Raw genomic sequence first — 19471 nt, 5'->3', positions numbered from 1 at the left:
AAATAATATAATCTCTTAGAGAGAAAAATCAGCCCCATCTTAAGTTTAGCTTTAAATCCCTAAGAAAACTTTAAATTCAGTTATAGGGTGCTATAATAAAACAGATTTTAAAAAGTTAATAGTATACTTAACTGAACTGAATTGATAGAAATATTAATTAGTAAAATCATAGTAACTTAACCCTCCCAGATAAATATATAAAAAGAAACCCTGTTGGTAGAAAAAAAGACTACCAGTTAGTAATTTAAGAAATAACAACAAAAATCAAACCAAATATTAGATAAAATGAACAAATCCTTTTATCCTCTTTTCTCAGTCAAATATGTAATTAACCATTTAAACAGTCAAACTTGATCAACAAACCAGTTGCAAATCTGACTTTTTAAAGCATAATTTAGCAAGCAAACCACATATGGACAATATGCAAAAGCTCTGGTGAGAAAATCCTTCATTACCCGTTACAGGCCTCCTACATAGGTTGTGTGAGAGTGCAGATGAACTCGATCAAATCCAGGGGAGATCAAAGTACTTATCAACAGTGATTTGCTAGCTGTGAAAACGATTACCTCTCTGTATAAAATTCACTGTGCACATGTCACTGAGTTAAAAAAAGTGCACAGTACATGATTTAACTGCACACTGATCATTACAAATTAGAGGGGACATTGGTGGGAAGGTGGTGAGACCTCCAGCGTCCCTGATGTCCTCACCTACAAGATGTGCACCCTGCACGTTAAGGAGTTGGAACCTGAAATGGATGAATTCCGGATCATCCAGGAGTTGGAGGGGGTGATAGATATGACATGAAGAGAGGTGAGTTACACCCAAGGTGCCGGACACAGGAAACTGGGAGAGAGTCAGGAAGGGGAATGAGGTTAAATAGCCATTGCAGAGTACTCTAGTGCCCATCAAACACAAGTAGACCACTGTAGAAACTGGTGGTGAAGGGGATTACCTGACAGAGAAAAGTCAAAGGGGTGATAGGTGATTCATTAGTTAGGGGAACAGAACAAGAGGGGACTGATATCCAAGTGGTAAGGCATGCTAGTGCTAGTGTGGGTGGAGCGGGTGATGTGGTTAAAATAAACTGCAAGGGGAATGGGAGCCAGAATGACCAAACAGAGACCTAACGGAGATGGGAGTAGACTCTCACATGGTGGATTGGATAGTGGACTACTTGACAGATAGATGTGCGGTTGGGAGACTGTAGGTCTGACACGGTGGTCAGCAGCACAGGGGCGCTGCAGGGAACCGTACTCTCTCCGGTCCTGTTCACCCTGTACACATCAGACTTCCAATATAACTCGGAGTCCTGCCATGTGCAGAAGTTCGCTGATGACACGGCCATAGTGGGGTGTGTCAGGAATGGACAGGAGGAGGAGTATAGGAAACTGATACAGGACTTTGTGATATGGTGCAAATCAAACTACCTGCGTCTCAATATCACCAAGACCAAGGAGATGGTGGTGGACTTTAGGAGATCTAGGCCTCATATGGAGCCAGTGATCATTAATGGAGAATGTGTGGAGCAGGTTAAGACCTACAAGTATCTGGGAGTACAGTTAGACGAGAAGCTAGACTGGACTGCCAACACAGATGCCTTGTGCAGGAAGGCACAGAGTCGACTGTACTTCCTAAGAAAGTTGGCGTCATTCAATGTCTGTAGTGAGATGCTGAAGATGTTCTATAGGTCAGTTGTGGAGAGCGCCCTCTTCTTTGCGGTGGCGTTTTGGGGAGGAAGCATTAAGAAGAGGGACGCCTCACGTCTTAATAAGCTGGTAAGGAAGGCGGGCTCTGTCGTGGGCAAAGTGCTGGAGAGTTTAACATCGGTAGCTGAGCGAAGGGCGCTGAGTAGGCTACGGTCAATTATGGATAACTCTGAACATCCTCTACATAGCACCATCCAGAGACAGAGAAGCAGTTTCAGCGACAGGTTACTATCGATGCAATGCTCCTCAGACAGGATGAAGAGGTCAATACTCCCCAATGCCATTAGGCTTTACAATTCTACCGCCAGGACTTAAGAACTTTTTAAAAGCTATTATTAATGCTTTTTGAGATAGTGATTTAGATGTATATCATATTTTTTACTGAGTTAAGTAGTGTATGTAATTAGTTTTGCTACAACAAGTGTATGGGACATTGGAAAAAATAAGTTGAATTTCCCCATGGGGATGAATAAAGTATCTATCTATCTATCTATCTATCTATCTATCTATCTATCTATCTATCAGATAATGGAGAGGGTAAATTGAATTGAATTGACTTTATTAGATACATACTTCATAAACATGAGGAGTAGAAATCTTTATGTTATGTCTCCATCTAAATGTGCAATGTGTAATTTATGGTAATTTATAATAGATAGTTTGTACATAGGACAGTCAATATAACATTGAAATGCAATTGTATCAGCATGAATTAATCAGTCTGATGGCCTGGTGGAAGATGATGTCCCGGAGCCTGTTGGTCCTTTTGCTGTGGTACCGTTTCCTGGATGGTGACAGCAGGAACAGTTTGTGGTTGTGGTGAATTTGGTCCCTGATATCCTTTGGGCCCTTTTTATACACCTGTCTGTGTAAATGTACTGAATAGTGGAAAGTTCACCACTACAGATGTGCTGGGCTGTCCGCAACACTCTCTGCAGTTTCCTGCAATTAAGGGAAGTACAGTTCCCATACCAGGCAGTGATGCAGCCTGTCAGGATGCTCTCAATTGTGTCCCTGTAGAAAGTCCTCAGGATTTTGGTCCCCATCCCCAACTTTTTCAACTATCTGAGGTGAAGGAGGTACTGCTGTGCTCTTTTCACAACACAGCCGTATGTACAGACAATGTAAGGTGCTTGGTGATGTTTATGCCGAGGAACTTAAAGCTGTTCACCTTCTTAACCCCAGATCCATTGATGTCAATAAGGGTTATCCTGTCTCCATTCCTCCTGTCGTCCACAATCAGCTCCTTTGTTTTTGTGACAATGATGGAGGATTTGTTTCCTTGACACCAGTCAGGTGTTCAGATCATAGATTCAGCAGTTAGATGGTTGAGCCTGGTGCGATGAATGTGGTGAGCTGTATATATCACAATGCAAGAAGCATCGTAGGAAAGCCAGATGAGCTCAGGACAAGGAATTATGATATTGTAGCCAATATTGGGACTTGGTTGCAGCCAGAAGTGTGAGGGATTTAGAGGAACAAATTTGTAGAGAGATTGCAGACCATGCCAATAAAAAAAAAGGTTGATTCAATAAGTGATTTTAACTTTCCATATATTGACTGGGACTCCTACACTGTAAAAAGACTAGATGGGGTAGAGTTTGTCAAATGTGCCCTTAATCAGTACGTAGAATTCCTGATGTAGAAGTGTGCAATAAGCTGTTAGGAAATGATCCAGGGTGGTGACAGAATTTGTGATCATAATGCCATGAGATTCAAAGTAAATATGGAAAAAGAGAGGTCTGGACCACGGGTTGAGATTCTAAATTGGAGAAAGGTCAATTTTGATGTTATCAGAAAGGATCTGACAAGTGTGGTTTGGGACAGGTTGATTCCTGGCAAAGGAGTACCTGTAAGTGGGAGGCCTTCAGATGTGAATTTTTGAGGATGCAGAGTTTGTATGTGGCTGCCAAAATGAAAGTTGAAAGGTAACTGGTCCAGGGAACCTTGCTTTTGAAGAGAAATTGAAGCCTCGTATATTTTGTTCCTCTAAATGCCTCAGACTGTTGGGGTGCTACTGAGACCCATTAATGACTACAAGTCATGATTCCACGCACTGAGCTCATCTGAATTTTTTTGTTGTCTTCTTTTGGTTTCTCAAAGCTTCCGAATAGTTTTTGTTCTTTTGTTTGCCCTCTCTTTGACATTTACGTTGGCTTTGGCTTCTCATTTTAGCCACAGTTGTGTCCTCCTGTCTTTCTAATGCTTCCACTTCTGTGGAATCACTCAGGTCCCGAATTGCTCCAGAAACCCCAGCCACTGCTGCTCAATTGTCACTCCTACCCTTTCCCTTCCAAACAAGTTTGGCCAGCTTCTCTGCCATAGAAACATGGAGAAGTTCAGTAAAGAAACAGGCTATTTGTCCCATCTAGTCAATGCCAAAAAAGCATTTAAACTTGCAGTGCGATCTGGACCAACTGGCAAAATGGTTTGAGAAATGGAAAAAGGAATTTAATGCAGACAAGTGTGAGTTGTTGCTATTTGGTCTGACCTGCCAAGGGAGGTCTTTCACAGTGACTGGTCGGGCACGGAGGAGTGTTGTAGAAGAAAGGGACCTCTTGTAGAAGAAAGTCCTTAATTCACTGAAAGTGGTATCACAGTTAGATAGAGATGGAAGGGAAGATTTTAGCCTAACGGCCTTCATGAACAAAAATACTGACAACAATAGATGGATGTTATGTTGACTTGTAGAAGACATTGGTGAGGCCTAATTTGGAGTACTGAGTGCAGTTTTGGTCACCAGCCTACAGGAAAGATGTAAAGACTTTGAAAGAGTTCAGAGAAAATTCACAAGGATGTTGCCAGGTCCGGAGTACTTGGGTTATAAGGAAAGATTGAACAGGTCAGGACTTTATTCCTTGGAGTGTAGGAGATTGAGGGGAGATTTGATTGATGGGGTGGGAGTACAACCAGAGGCCATGGGTTAAGGGTGAAAGGTGAAATGTTAAGGGGATCATGAAGGGAAACTTCTTCACACAGACAGTCATCCGGGTGTGCAATGAGCAGCCAGCACAAGTGGTGCATGCGAGCTCAATTTCAACATTTAAGAGGTTCATGTAGGTACCTGGATGGTAGGGGTGTGGGAGTGGGCAGATTAAATAGTTCACCACAGACTAGATGGCCCAAAGGGCATGTTTCTGTGTTGTAATTTTCTACAAGAATGTAAAATATTACAAAAATTAACTCTGTCTTTTTAACAGCTGTGCGGACCAACCATTCACCTCAACAGGAATTTTTTATATGGCATTAAAACTGTGGCACTTTAAGTTAATAATACATAAAAGAAAATCCCAGATGCACATCAAGAAAGACTAATTGCGTGAGACTGTTTCGGTTACTGTGGGGCCAGGCACCCATGCAGCTCAGCAGGAACAGGGAATAATACCAATGGAGAGAGTCCAACTCCGCCAAGGTACAAATTGGAGATGACAGAAATGCCCCATTCTTATAGAAACAGGAAGAGCATCAGGGAATTGATAGTCATTCCAGATACCAGCACTCTGCCCAGTCAGGAGATGATTTCTCTGTCCAACTTGGGTAGAACCTCACTGTAACAGTGTGATACCAGATCAAACCTTGGTAACTCAAGTAATCTCATCTGAAATGTTGTCTTACACCCATTGATGGATTTTGTAAATCTTTTTACAGGTTAAAAACAAGAAAGAATTTGTCTCCAGGAAGTTCAAACAAGGCACACCAGTTTTGTTGTCTCTGTCCAGATATTTAAGAAGTGGAGCATGGGATTCAATCGACCATCCTTCCTGCTCAAACTGTGGGGAGGGATTCACTCGGTCATTTGACCAACTGGCAACCCGTCATTTTACACAGGAGAAAGGTTGTTCACATGCTGAAACAGTGTGAATGGATTCATTCGGTTATCACAATTGAAGGTACATCAGCAAGTTCACACTGGGCAAGGCCATTCACCTGTTCTGTGTGTGAGAAAGGATTCAGTCAGTCTTCCCACCTGTGGACACACCAGTCAGTTCACTCTGGGCAAAGGCTGGTGATCTGCTGAATATCTGAGAAAGGATTCACTCAGTCATCTGACCTAATGGCACACCAGCGTGTTCACACTGGGGAGAGGCTGTTCACTTGCTCAGTCTGTGAGAAGAGATTCACTCAGTCATCCCACCTACACAGTCACCAGCGAGTTCACACTGGGGAGAAGCCATTCACCTGCTCAGTCTGTGGGAAGGGATTCACTCAGTCATCCACCCTACAGAGTCATCAGCGAGTTCACACTGGAGAGAGGCCATTCACCTGCTCAGAGTGTGGGAAGGGATTCACTCGGTCATCCCAACTACTGGCACACCAGCATATTCACACTGGGGAGTGGCCTTTCCCGTGCTCAGAATGTGGGAAAGGATTCACTAAGTCATCCACCTTACTGGTACATCAGCGAGTTCACACTGGGGAGAAGCCATTCAGCTGCTCAGTCTGTGGGAAGAGATTCATTCAGTCATCCTACCTGCAGAGTCATCAGCGAGTTCACACTGGGGAGAAGCCATTCAGCTGCTCAGTCTGTGGGAAGAGATTCACTCAGTCATCCCACCTACAGAGTCATCAGCGAGTTCACACCGGGGAGAGGCCGTTCACCTGCTCAGACTGTGGTAAGAGATTCACTCAATCTTCCATCCTACATAGTCATCAGCGAGTTCACACTGGGGAGAGGCCGTTCACTTGCTCAGAATGTGGGAAGAGATTCAGTGATTCATCCAGCCTACAGAAGCATCAGCGAGTTCACACTGGGGAGAAGCCGTTCACCTGCTCAGAATGTGGGAAGCAATTCAGTGATTCATCCAGCCTACAGAAACATCAGCGAGTTCACACTGGGGAGAAGCCGTTCACCTGCTCAGAATGTGGGAAGAGATTCACTCAGTTATCCCAACTACAGAGACATCATCGAGTTCACACTGGGGAGAAGCCATTTACCTGCTCAGTCTGTGGGAAGAGATTCACTGATCCATCCACCCTACTGAGTCATCAGCGAGTTCACACTGGAGAGAGGCCATTCACCTGCTCAGAGTGTGGGAAGGGATTCACTCGGTCATCCCAACTACTGGCACACCAGCAAGTTCACACTGGGGAGTGGCCTTTCACCTGCTCAGAATGTGGGAAACTATTCACTAAGTCATCCACCTTACTGGTACATCAGCGAGTTCACACTGGGGAGAAGCTGTTCATCTGCTCAGTCTGTGGGAAGGGATTCACTGACTCTTCCACCCTACAGAGACATCAGCGAGTCCACACTGGGGAGAAGCCATTCACCTGCTCAGAATGTGGGAAGAGATTCACTCAGTCATCCCACCTACTGGCACACCAGTCAGTTCACACTGGGGAGAAGCCGTTCACCTGCTCAGAATGTGGGAAGAGATTCGCTCACTCATCCAACCTACATAGTCATCAGCGAGTTCACACTGGAGAGAAGCCGTTCACCTGCTCAGAATGTGGGAAGAGATTCACACACTCTTCCACCCTTCAGAGACATCAGCGAGTTCACACTGGGGAGAAGCCATTCACCTGCTCAGAATGTGGGAAGGGATTCACTCAGTCATCCCACCTACTGGCACACCAGTCAGTTCACACTGGGGAGAGGCTGTTCACCTGCTCAGACTGTGGGAAGGGATTCACTCAGTCATCCAACCTACAGAGACATCAGCAAGTTCACACTCGGGAGAAGCCATTCACCTGCTCAATCTGTGGGAAAGGATTCACTCAGTCATCCCAACTTCTGGAACACAAGTCAGTTCATAGTGGGGAGTGGCCATTGTTATGAATCCCTTGGTTTCCTTTGATATGGACTGTCATTTTAAGAGAGATTAAGAAGGTGAATCAGTCTGACTTGCAGCTTGTTTAGTTTTAATTGAGGACACAGACACTCAGAGTCAGACGGAGACGGATGAAAAATGGAAGGATTGAAACCAGGGAAGTAGTGGCCAAAGGTCACTGTTTAGAACTTTCCTATGCCTGCAAGGGTGGGTTAATTATCCACTATCCATTATCCATACATCGAATGTGTGGTTGTCACCTCATTTAACCCATAGGAGTGGATCTGATTTGGGATATCCTGTGGAGACCACTTATGTGTTAACCCTTGCCTGGGTGTGAGGTGGTCATTCATTTGAAGATGATAGCCCTCATGACAAGTCACTTTCGGTGATAATTCGTATGTAGATTTGTAAAGATGACGGATAATGTCTACAGCAACTGTTCTCTCATTTTAACACTGTGGAACCTGTATAACAGACAGATGGACAGACGTACTTTATTGATCCTGAGGGAAATTGAGTTTCGTTACAGCCACACCAACCAAGAATAGTGTAGAAATATAGCAATATCAAACCATCAATAATTAAATAATAATAAGTTAATCTTTGCAAGTGGAAATAAGTCCAAGACCAGCTTATTGGCTCAGGGTGTCTGACACTCGGAGGGAAGATTTGAAAAGTTTGATGGCCATAGGCAGGAATGACTTCCTGTGACGCTCAGTGTTAGATCTCGGTGGAATGAGTCTCTGGCTGAATGTACTCCTGTGCCTAACTAGTACATTATGGAGCAGATGGGAGCCATTGTCCAAGATGGCATGCAACTTGGACAGCATTCTCTTTTACGACACCACCGTCAGAGAGTCCAGTTCCACCCCCACAACATCACTGGCCTTACGAATGAGTTTGTTGATTCTGTTGGTGTCTGCTACCCTCAACCTTCTTCCCCAGCACACAGCAGCAAACATGATAGCACTGGTCACCACAGCCTCGTAGAACATCCTCACCATCGTCTGGCAGATGTCAAAGGACCTCAGTCTCCTCAGGAAATAGAGACGGCTCTAACCCTTCTTGTAAACAGCCTGAGTGTTCTTTGAGCAGTCCAGTTTATTGTCAATTTGTATCCCCAGGTATTTGTAATCTTCCACCATGTCCACACTGACCCCTTGGATGGAAACAGGGGTCACTGGTGCCTTAGCCCTCCTCAGGTCCACCACCAGCTCCTTAGTCTTTTTCACATTAAGCTGCAGATGATTCTCCTCGTACCATGTGACAAAGATTTCCACCATAGCTCTGCACTCAGCCTCATCTCCCTTGCTGTTCGACATAACTGCCTTCTCTCGACATTTACCCTGAATTACAAATATCTCTCTCATCACCTATTTTGTGGATGAACTGAACTTTCATACTTTACCATCTGAAGACTCCAAGCCTTGTTTCCCCCGAGCTCAATAGTTTGGGAGTTATATTTATACACATATATAAACATAACACTGTTAATTGTTGTTTAACTTGCTTAAGTTACTATATTATAAGTGGATACTGATAAGCATTGTGATTTTCACGTCAAAATCAGACTCCTGTAGTAGTCTGTTGCTGCTGGTTCGTTTCTGAAGCGTTATGGTTCGTAACAAAATGGGGCCTGCATCTGGGATATGATCAAATTTGAGGATTGATAAATTATCGATTTCATTGGGGAAATCTCTTTTGATTTATTTCTGTGTGGAAAATTTGCAGCAATGGATGTTGATCGATGTCAGGAAGCGCCAACCTCTGAGGTATTAGAGGACACCAGAAGGATTGAGTTGTTGAGTCTTGCTAGAAGGTTAAAACTTGCTAAGGTGAAATTGACAATGAGGAGGGCACAGATGCAGAGGATAATAGCTGAACATTATGTTTCTGAGAGTGTGTTTAAAGTGGAGGAGTTGGAGGTGTTTCCTGAAAGTAAACCTAGTGAGCTTGAGCTCCAGTACAAGTGAGAAAAATTAAAGATGGAGGCTGCGGAAAGGCAGAGGCAGATTTAGGCTGGAGAGGCAGAAAAACAGACAGAAAATTGTCTCATAAAGTGTAACAAAGGGGAAGGCTTAGCATGCCTATTCTGCTTTGACAGTTGATGAAGCAGCTGATTATTTATACTGCACCAATCATCGCCACTGGGCTATAAACGTGCAGGAGCAGTGTGTGGTTCAGTGCTTTGCTCAAAGACACTCACGCTGCCTTGGCTGAGGCTCAAAATCATGACCTTCAGATCGCTAGTTCAACAACTTAACCACATGGTCACGCACCACACATTATGACCTAGTGAAACAGGCTGTGCTCAAAGCTAATGAGTTGGTCCCAGAAGCATACAGGCAAAAGTTTAGAAATTTGAAGAAATCTGTGAACCAGACTTATATGGAATTTGCTTATGAAAGATTTGTGTGTATTTCCCGCTGGTGCACATATAAAAATGTAAATGATGATTTTAACAGCTTGAAAGAGTTGGTTTTAATTGAAGAATTCAAAAAGTGCGTGCCTGATGACATAAAGACGTAATTAAATGGAAATGAATCTGCCACTATGCAGGTGTCTGCTAGATTAGCAGATCAGTTTGCTTTAACTCATAAGGTTATGTTTACCCTGAATAAGAGTTTCGAAAAGAGTAGCTGGGATAACCAGGGTAAACCAGAAATTAAAGCTGGGATTTGTCACACTTGTCAAGTTGTGGCTAAACCTAATCAGGTAATCCCAGTGGCCCCACTCCGGCCTATACCTGCATTCAGTGAACCCTTTTCCAAAGTTATAGTGGATTGTGCTGGCCCATTTGCCAAAGACTAAAGCTGGCCATCAGTATCTGCTAACTATTATGTGTACTGCATCCATATTCCCAGAGGCAATGCCTCTCAGAAATATTAAAGCTAAAAATGTGTCGAAGGCTCTTAACGAGTTTTTTTTTTACTTTATTCGATTTGCCTCAAGAAATCCAGTCTGATCAAGGAAGTAATTTTACATCTGGGTTATTCCAGCAGGTAGTTTATGAACTGGGAGCAAAACAAATTACATCGTCTACATACCATCCGGAATCACAAGGGGCTTTAGAAACATTTCACTCTACCCCCAAAACAATGATCAAGACATACTGTGTTGAAAATGGAAACGACTAGGATGAAGGAATACATTTGCTTTTGTTTGCAGTAAGAGAGTCGGTTCAGGAATCATTGGGCTTTACTCCATTTGAACTCGTATTTGGTCGCAGAGTGAGGTGACCTTTGACCTTGTAAAAGGAGCGGTGGATTGATGGGGATGTACATGTTAACTTGTTAGACTATGTTTTAAAGTTCAAAAATAAACAACACCAATTCTGTAGTCTAGTGAAACAAAACTTAAAGATTTCTCAAAACAAAATGAAGTGTTGGTTTGATAAGCGGGCTTGAGAAAGAAAATACTGGGTGGGGGATAAGGTGCTTGCCTTATGTTGACGAATCCACTTCAGGTGAAATTCAATAGACCGTATGAAATAGTCTCTCAATTTAATGATGTGAATTATGTTATTACAACACACGACCGACGTAAACTAACACAGCTGATACACATAAATATGATAAAGCCTTATTTTGACAATCAGGCACCATCTGTGAGTGTTGTTGTCAAAATATATGAATCTGTCAACCCTGAGAATGAAACAATAGACTCGTCTGAGACTTTTCAAAAGCCAAACATGGTCCCAGTTAGACTAATGAACTCCATTGTTCTAGAAAATATTGATAACAAGTTGGCTCATCTGCAGCCAAAGCAACAACAACAGCTGAAGGAATTAGTTCTGAAGTTTAAAGATTTATTTCCCGATGTTCCCAAGCAAACCACGGTCGTAGTACATGACGCAGATATTGGTCAAGCCAAACCGATTAAACAACACCCATATCGCATGAACGTAGAAAATGTAAATTGGCTGAGCAATTGTTGTAAGTGTGGAAACAGATTCAGTAGGTCTCAGAGGCACTGATTATGGGAAGGTAAATGCAGAAAAAAAAACAGATGCCTATCCTATCCCTAGGGTAGATGATTGCATCGATAAGGTTGGAATAGCTAATTTCTTACAAAGATTGATCTGTTGACAGGGTATTGGTGTGTTCCATTGACGGACAGAGGAAGAGAAATTTCTGCATTTGTGACACCATCTGGGTTGTATGAATACAATGTTTTGCCTTTTGGAAAGAAAAATGCTCCAGGAACATTCCAGATAATGATTGATTTTGAAATTCCAGGGTTAGAACACACAGATGCCTATATTGATGACTTAGTCACAGGGAGTGACACTTGGGAAGAGCATATCTCTGCAGTAGAAAAGCTGTTTGACAGGCTTTCGCAGGCCAGCCTTACAGTTAACTTGGCTAAGAGTGAATTTGGCCATGCCTCTGTGACCTGTCTTGGCTATGTTGTAGGTCAAAGGAAGTTGGCTCCTGTTCAGGCAAAAGTCCAGGCAATTTCTCAAGTTCCTATTCTGACTGCCAAGAAGGCTCTTAGAAGGTTTCTGGGAATGGATGGATATTATCGTAAGTTCTGTAAGAACTTTGCTGCTATCGCTCTTCCTCTGACTAATCTCCTGAAGAAGGGTGAAAAGTTTGTTTGGACTGAACCTTGTCAGGAGGCATTTGATCGATTGTTATCAGTATTTGAGATTAGGCCAATCAATGTAGTATTCTCAGCAAATTTAATTAGCAGATTGGAGCTGTGGGTGGCAACACAACTCATGGGTGCACAGAAAGCAAATGACAGGGCCAAAGAGACAACCCTGTGGGTTATGTGTCCTGAGGGTCACAGCGAGAGGAGATGGAGCCCACTGTTACCACATGCTGGCGATCTGACAGGAAGTCCAGGAGCCAGCTACACAAGGCAGGGTGAAGGCCGAGGTCTCTGAGCTCCTTGTCGATACTTCATGCCTTTGTATGGCTACTGCTCTGCCCATGACTGCAAGGAACTGCAGAGAACTTTGGAGAGCAGAGAACATCAGGGAAACAAGCCTCCACTCCATGGACTCTCCCTACACTTCCCCTCCCTCGGAAAAGCAGGCCATGTACACAAAGAACCTCATAACCTGGACATTCTTGCTGCAAACCCGCTCCCCCATCGGGGAAGAGATACAAAAGCCTTAAAGTTGTACCTGGTGTACAACCAGGCTGAAGGATGGCTTCCTGTCTGCAGTTATAAGCCAAATGAAAGATAAAATGGACTCGGCCTCACAATGCAACTCGACGTGACCTTGCACCATATGTCTATCTGCATTGCACTTTCTCTGCAGCCATAATGCTTTGATACAGTTTTTTTTGTTGTATATGAACTCAATGTACTGTTGTAATGTATCGATCTGTGTGGATGGTACATCAGGCAAGATTTTCACTGTAGCTCAGTACGTGATGATAATAAACAAATTCCCCATTTTAATTGTGTGGAAATATTAGACAGACTGAGCTTCTGCTCCGGAAGCACAGAAGGAAACTGACCTGTTGTCATTCCTGTGGAAAGCAAATATATGGAAGATGCTTCAATCTCACATTACGATCTGCGGTAAATGGGATCAGGTGACCGGTGGTGGGTCTCCCATATTAATATCAGAATCAAGTTTAATAGCACCGGAATATGCCATGAAATTCGTTGTCTCTGCGGTAGCAGTAGAACCTAATTCTTAACAAAAGATTTTAACAATTGTGATTTAAAATAAGTATATATATAGTACAAAAATAGAAAAAAAATGTAATAAACTATTCTAATTGTGTGGAACTACTTGATCCGGATCTCACTGCGTTGTCTGAAGGGGACAAAAGTGAAGCTACACGGACACGTAGAGCAGTGACCCGCAAATGCTGCAGATCTGCAGAAAAACGTGAACAGGAAACGGGATCAGGTGACGGGTGGAGGGACTCCCACCTGAACCGATGACTCTGCTCCTCTCACCTCACACACTGCCCGACCCATCCGCCGCATTCCCCACATTATTCCATATTTACACCAGATACATGTCTACTTTTCCACACCATATCTACCCCGATCCCTTTCCCTCCACCCCCAGGTCACAGAGTCACGGGCTCGATTCCCATTCCCTTTTTCAGATACTGGGATCCCTGATTCAACCGCTAAAGATGCTGTGCATTTCAATGTGTTCACCTCTCAGTCCTCGACTCTCTAAATGACATTTAGAGTTATCACATTTGATCTTTCTTCAGGTTATGACCTCACCGATCCAGGGATCAGTCAGGTGAATCTTCATTGCACTCTCTATAACAAATACTCTCTAACCTCTTTGTTCATCCTCTATGGAATTAATTTCCATCTTCTGCAGCCCCGTGTTGCCCCCACCACTCACCTCCCCCCCCTTGTCACTATTTTCACCTTCCACCTCCCCCCTCACCTGGATCCACCTCTCACTCCCCAGCTCTTGCCCCATCCCCACCCCTCACCTCTTTTCTCTGACTATTTCCCGTCCACTCTCAGTCCAGAGGGAGGGTCTCGGCCCGAAATGTTGACGGTCCATTTCCCTCCACAGATGCTGTCCGACCCACTGAGTTCCTCCGGCAGTTTGTTCTTTGGTCTGTATAACCCGTGTTAGTATGGGGAGCGGGATTTTACACCATATTGCAGGGTTAGGGTTAGTGGACTTTTCGGTGAGACAAAAACATTAATCACGGGTTTCATCACTGAATCCAGTGTTGTGGGATGTAAGGTCCCCTGTTATGTGTCCGGCTGTGCCGTGTTGTTGGTGGAGTGGGCAGCGTGGTGTTTGTCTCGATTCGGGTCACAACACCAGAATTGCCAGCGGGGTCCACACACATTGTGTTAGTCAACAGAAAACCTCTCGTCCCTGCAGTCTTTGTCTCCTGGTAAACTCAACACCCTGACAGTATGGACCATAGATACCCCTTCCTCTCAGAGTCAGGGAATCACTCAGACAGCTGATCGCTGAGAGGAATTATATTTATTGGTCATTAAAGTTCGCCCAGATTCGTTTGGACGGATTTGATGTGGAGTTCGGGGTGTCACAGTGAAAGGGCCGGACTGTTGAACTCTCTCCGTTGTCCAAACATCCTTCCAGGTGAGGCGACACTTCACCTGTGAATCTTCCGGGGTCGCCCGTTGTGTCCGCTGCTCCCGATGCGGTCGCCTCGACACTGGTGACACCGGCTCCTCCGCAGTTGTGTCGGGTGGGAATGTTTTATAACGGGTGTCGATATTTTTCTACCCTTTTGTGCGGGAGGGGTGGGTTTTGGGGGTTGTTGATCGTGATGCCGTCCTTTTTGATGCGGGGGGTGTGGAGGGAGATTCATTTTTTTTCTCTCTGAACGAATTTCATGCTTTCTTTGTTTCGTGGTTCTCTGGAGAAGAAAAAAACTCAGCGTTAGTTATGAATACCTGCTTTGATAATAAATTAACCTTTGAACTCTCCACTCCGAGCGGGACTTCCCGGTGTCCAAACATTTCAATTCCGGTTCCCATTCCCGTTCCGACGTGTCATCCCATCCCTTGCCAAGATGAGGCCACCCTGAGGGTGCAGGATCAGCAACTTATATTCCACCCAACCTGATGGCATGAATATCGATTTCCCCTTCCGGTGAACAAATTTACCTCACACCCCTCCCTCCCACTCCCTCTCATCCTCTCTGTCTTTGTACGTCCTCTCACCTGCTTATCACTTCACTCTGGGTCCACTGCTCCATCCCTTTCTCAATATATTGAAGTGTACCTGTGAGTATCGATACTCAAAATATCCTCACACGTCAGGTGTTACATGGTTCGACCTTTATACATCCTGTTTAGTGTTTAAATATATAAAAAGTTAAAGAAGCTTGAATCTTTACATAAATTATTATCGCAACTATACGAATAGAAAATATTGTATTGTGGAAGTGGCAAATGTTAATGGGAGGAGATCAACCATTTGGGAGGTTTGGAAATGCATTTCATCTCGTTCATTGCCTCACTAAATTCCTCTTTTTCCTGTCAACACAAAGAGAAAAAGAGCCTCTTTTCAATCAACTACAGTTGGTGGAGCGAGGCCAAGGAGTTAATCAGCTACTAATGATATGAAATGACGTAAAACTAGCTTGTAGCCTAGAATTTTTTTTTTCCATTTGGCTTCCAAAACAAAACTAAATTTATCCAGGTGTAGAAGAGGATTTTGGATGATTACCTTGAATATTTCATCAAAATCAGGCCGAAGATGAGCGAGCAGTGAATTTTTGTTTCATTATTTTCGACTCTTAAACATAGGTTTTGATGCTCATTCCGTGCTTAATATAGCTCCTTCCTGGTATCCAATGGTACCCATTGGAAAGAGCGGAAGAATGCTCACATTTGTGTACAGGTATTTCCCAGCTTCCTAGGACAACGGGTCGAGTGAGAAGGAATTTCACAAATACCTAAATTAAAAACAGTCACAGCTCCAGGATTTCACCAAAAACGATCAAATATCCTAATGTTATTAGTGGTATTTTTCCCCACCAGCCAACACCCCCGCTTCCGTAAAATTCCCTCTATTTAATACCCGGGGTTGTTAAATTCCGTGCTTGTTTATTTTGACTTTTTTACAGAGGTGTCGGAGCGGCTCTCCGGTGAGCTCTGGCAGCACTGCACCCCTGAATGTATGAGACACTACAGTGTTAAATGCAAAACCCTGAACGGTGTCGATGATCAGAGGGATCTTAGACTCCAAGTGCATCGCTCCCTGAGAGAGACTGCACAGATTGATCGGGTGGTTAAGAAGGCAAATGGCATGGTTGTCTTTATTAGTTGAAGGACTGAGTTCAAAAGTCATGAAGTTGTGCTGCAGCTTTGTAAAACTAGATAGACCACATCTGGAGTGTTTCATACAGTTCTGGTCGCTCCCATTCTCGGAAGGATGTCGGGGCTTTGGAGAGGGCGCAGAAGAGGTTTATCAGGACACTGCCTGGATTAGAGGGCATGAGCTATAACGGGAGGCTGGACAAACTTGTGTTGTTTTCTCCAGAACGGCGCAGGCTGGGGTGAGGCTGGATGGACGTTGATCAGATTACGAGAGGAATGGATAGAGTGGACAGAGGGTATGTTTTTTCCTGGGGGTTTGAAATGTCTGACACATTTAAGGTGAGAGGAGATGTGAGGCGCATCTGTTTATTTCCACAGAATGCTGGGAAGCTGGAGTCTATGCATGGGGTGTTAGTCCCCACCGGTCATGTGATCCTATTTGCCCCTCCCATTTAACCGCAGATGTAATAATCTCTTTGTGCATGTTCACAATCTCCAGGTGGGTGGTCACGCATCCTCCATGTTGTGTTGGGAAATCTGATGTCGGCCACTGAGTCCCGTTAACTTCCCCCGAACTCGCCTCGCTTCCTGAGGCTCCTCACATTTTTCCTGGAGCTTTATGGCTGTTGTGTCTTCTCCCGGACTGGGGTGGGTGAGGAAGGAGAACGTCCCAGGTTGTGGGGATCTTTGATTTCACTGCCTGCTTTACCGAGGGACTGGGAAGTCTAGGGGGGAGAATGGTTTCTGGGATGTGCTGATCTGGATCCAAAGGTCTTACCAGTTCCTCGCAGTCACGGGCAGAGTAGTTACCATGCAAAACGTGAAGTGTCCGGATGGGAAACTTTCTATGTTGTGTTGATAAAATTTTGGTGAGGGTCAAAGTATATCTGGCAAAGTTCTTGTTATTTTTGCTAATTCTGTCATTTTAGAATCTTTTGTACAATAGTATGTACTATTCATTCCGTACCTATGTGTTGCTGGAGGATTGTCCTTGATCCCTTCTCCCACCTGGTTCCATCTGCTCATCTTGTTCAACCTCTGTCCAGTCTCCTCACACCCCCCAACCCCGCTTCAGTGATATACATCAACCATCTGGGTCATCCTCAGTCCACCTTGTATCCCACCTCCTCAATGTTATATATCAGCAAACTTTCTTCCAACCCTTGTCTTCATTGTGAAGTGTTCTTTTGTACCTTTGGCCTCGCTGAGTCATTTCCAGAATCGGTTATTGTTAGCTGGAATGCCAGAGGGTCATCAGGTCCCAGTTCTGTTGTGCATTGGTGTGGAGGTGCTAGTTTATGAACAGTGACGGACTGACACACTGCAGCATTTTACTGGCAGCAAAGAGTACTGGGAGAGTTGGTGCTTGGGCTCTAATCCTGTGATCGGCATTCCAGGCAAATGGAACTGTCGGTGTTTTGGCTTTGACTTTGGTTAGTGCTTCTACAGATGGGGCTGGATGGATGTCCTTCTTCGAGCAGCTGGACATTGGTTGTGGTGAAATCCTAGATTGCACAACCCAGTGTGAGATGTGGGGACAATGTGTGAGACTCTCAGGGTCAGTGAGTGGCAGATTCAGCTGTGTGATTGTGAGGTTGGGTCCTCGGATATCATAGTTTTTGATCCAGGTAAAATGGAACCAGGGATCGAGCTGTTTGGGCTTGTGAGGTGTTGAGTGAGTATTTCTGGTCTGGGATCAGATGTTTGTTTCTGGAGTTCCTTTGGAAGCAATGACTGCCAATCTGAGGAGAGGATGAGTTCCCATTCCATCCTCACAGGGAGAGGCTGTGAGTAAATGGGCTGTTCCGTGTTTACAACAGTAGAAATAGACCCTGAGTTTGGTGTTCAAACTGTGTTTGGAAATCCCCCCCCCCCCCCCTCACTGTCACACAGTGAAAATCAGGCAGCTGTGCTGGAGATCTGCACTAAAAACTGAAAATGTTTGAAGTCAACCTGATGAAATGTTATTAATTGAATTGTATTGTAATCTGTTCCTTACCTGCTGAGTGTTTCTGGTAATTCCAGTTTCTTTTTATTTCTTGGTTTATATTTCATGAAATGGACCTGTTTTAACCTGGAAATGAAAATGGCTGTGATAGTTTGTAGGCCTCCGTTAGAGTCTCTGCAAGTCTCCCCTCTCCACACCACCGATGTTGTCCAAGGGAAGGGCATTAGGACCCATACAGCTTGGCACTGGTGTTGTCGCTCAAGGACATACACGCAGCCTCTGCCTAGGCTCGAACTAGCAACCTTCAGATCACTAGACCAACACCTTAGCCACATGGCCACGCGCCAGCACATGTGATAGTAGAACAGTAAAGAAAGCACAACGTTTCCCTTTAAATTATCCTGGTACCAATTTGTCTGTTATTCCTGGAAATGTGTTCAGTACAGTTGTTGCTAACAAGGTTTACATGAATAATCTCAGGAATGATCAGCGTTATGTATGAGGAGCATTTGATGGTTCTGGACCTGTGCTCAATGGAGTTCAGAGGGACGGTGGGGGTGGTGGGGGGATGTATGGTTAAGTAAACCTACCGAATGCTGAAAAGCCTGGATACAGTGGACATGGAGAGGATGTTTCCATTAGACAGAGTCTGTGATCTGACAGCAGAGTCTCAGAATAAAGATGCTTCCTGTTAAAATTCAGTTGAGATTTTTTTTTGCCAAAAGATGTCTGATCTGTGGAATTTGTTGCCACAGAGTGTGGTTGAGGCTGCGATTTGGGTATATTTATGACAGAGATTAATATATTCATGACTGCTAAGTAGCTTCAGGGTTACAGGAGGAAGGCAGGAATATGGTGTTGGAATAAAAATCAGCCATGGTTTAGTGGTGTGGCAGACCAGATGGATCGAATCATCTAATTCTGTTCCTTTGTCTTATGTGTTACCGTGACTGAATGATGGCTCCTTCTTATCCCATATCGTTTTGTGACATATGAGGGACAATAAAAGATTGTTCACTGAGATCATTATATTTGCCTTCAGTGTTTAAATTTCAGTGAGTTTTGTTCCTAGTAATATTAAGCAGAAATGTTTGGTTCTCCTTTGTAATGTTAATGTGCTTCATTATCTTTCATGTTAGAGTTAGACCTGCAGTGAGAGATTTATTGGAAGAAAAACCACGACTGAAGACGAGGGAATAGCAACAAGTGAACCAGCCCGAGGACTGAGAGCATCAACTGGAGAGAACCCATCTGACTCAGGGTTTCCATTGATTCAGTCAGGAGAAAGTTTG

General features: G+C 44.1%; 2 protein-coding genes across 3 annotated transcripts in view; one reads left to right on the top strand and one right to left on the bottom strand.

The window, feature by feature from the left end:
• Positions 1 to 19471, top strand: part of LOC140722652 (uncharacterized) — a 409759-nt gene that overhangs the window by 79889 nt on the left and 310399 nt on the right. Inside the window, exon 6 of one of the 2 annotated variants that reach the window (XM_073037368.1) lies at positions 5935 to 10390. The exons of the other annotated variant lie outside the window; for it this stretch is intronic. Within the exon in view, the coding sequence (XP_072893469.1) occupies positions 5935 to 7488 (1554 nt within the window). The 3' untranslated portion in view covers positions 7489 to 10390. Of the gene's footprint in view, positions 1 to 5934; positions 10391 to 19471 lie in introns of those variants that run through there. 2 annotated transcript variants of the gene reach the window in all.
• LOC140722642 (uncharacterized) overlaps positions 1 to 19471 on the bottom strand; it is a 190577-nt gene that overhangs the window by 136535 nt on the left and 34571 nt on the right. The window lies entirely within an intron of this gene.

This window comes from Hemitrygon akajei, unplaced genomic scaffold (genome assembly GCF_048418815.1).
Source record: "Hemitrygon akajei unplaced genomic scaffold, sHemAka1.3 Scf000082, whole genome shotgun sequence".
NCBI lineage: Eukaryota > Metazoa > Chordata > Chondrichthyes > Myliobatiformes > Dasyatidae > Hemitrygon > Hemitrygon akajei.
Note: the sequence above shows the minus strand (reverse complement) of the source record. Positions and strands in the feature narration are given on the sequence as shown.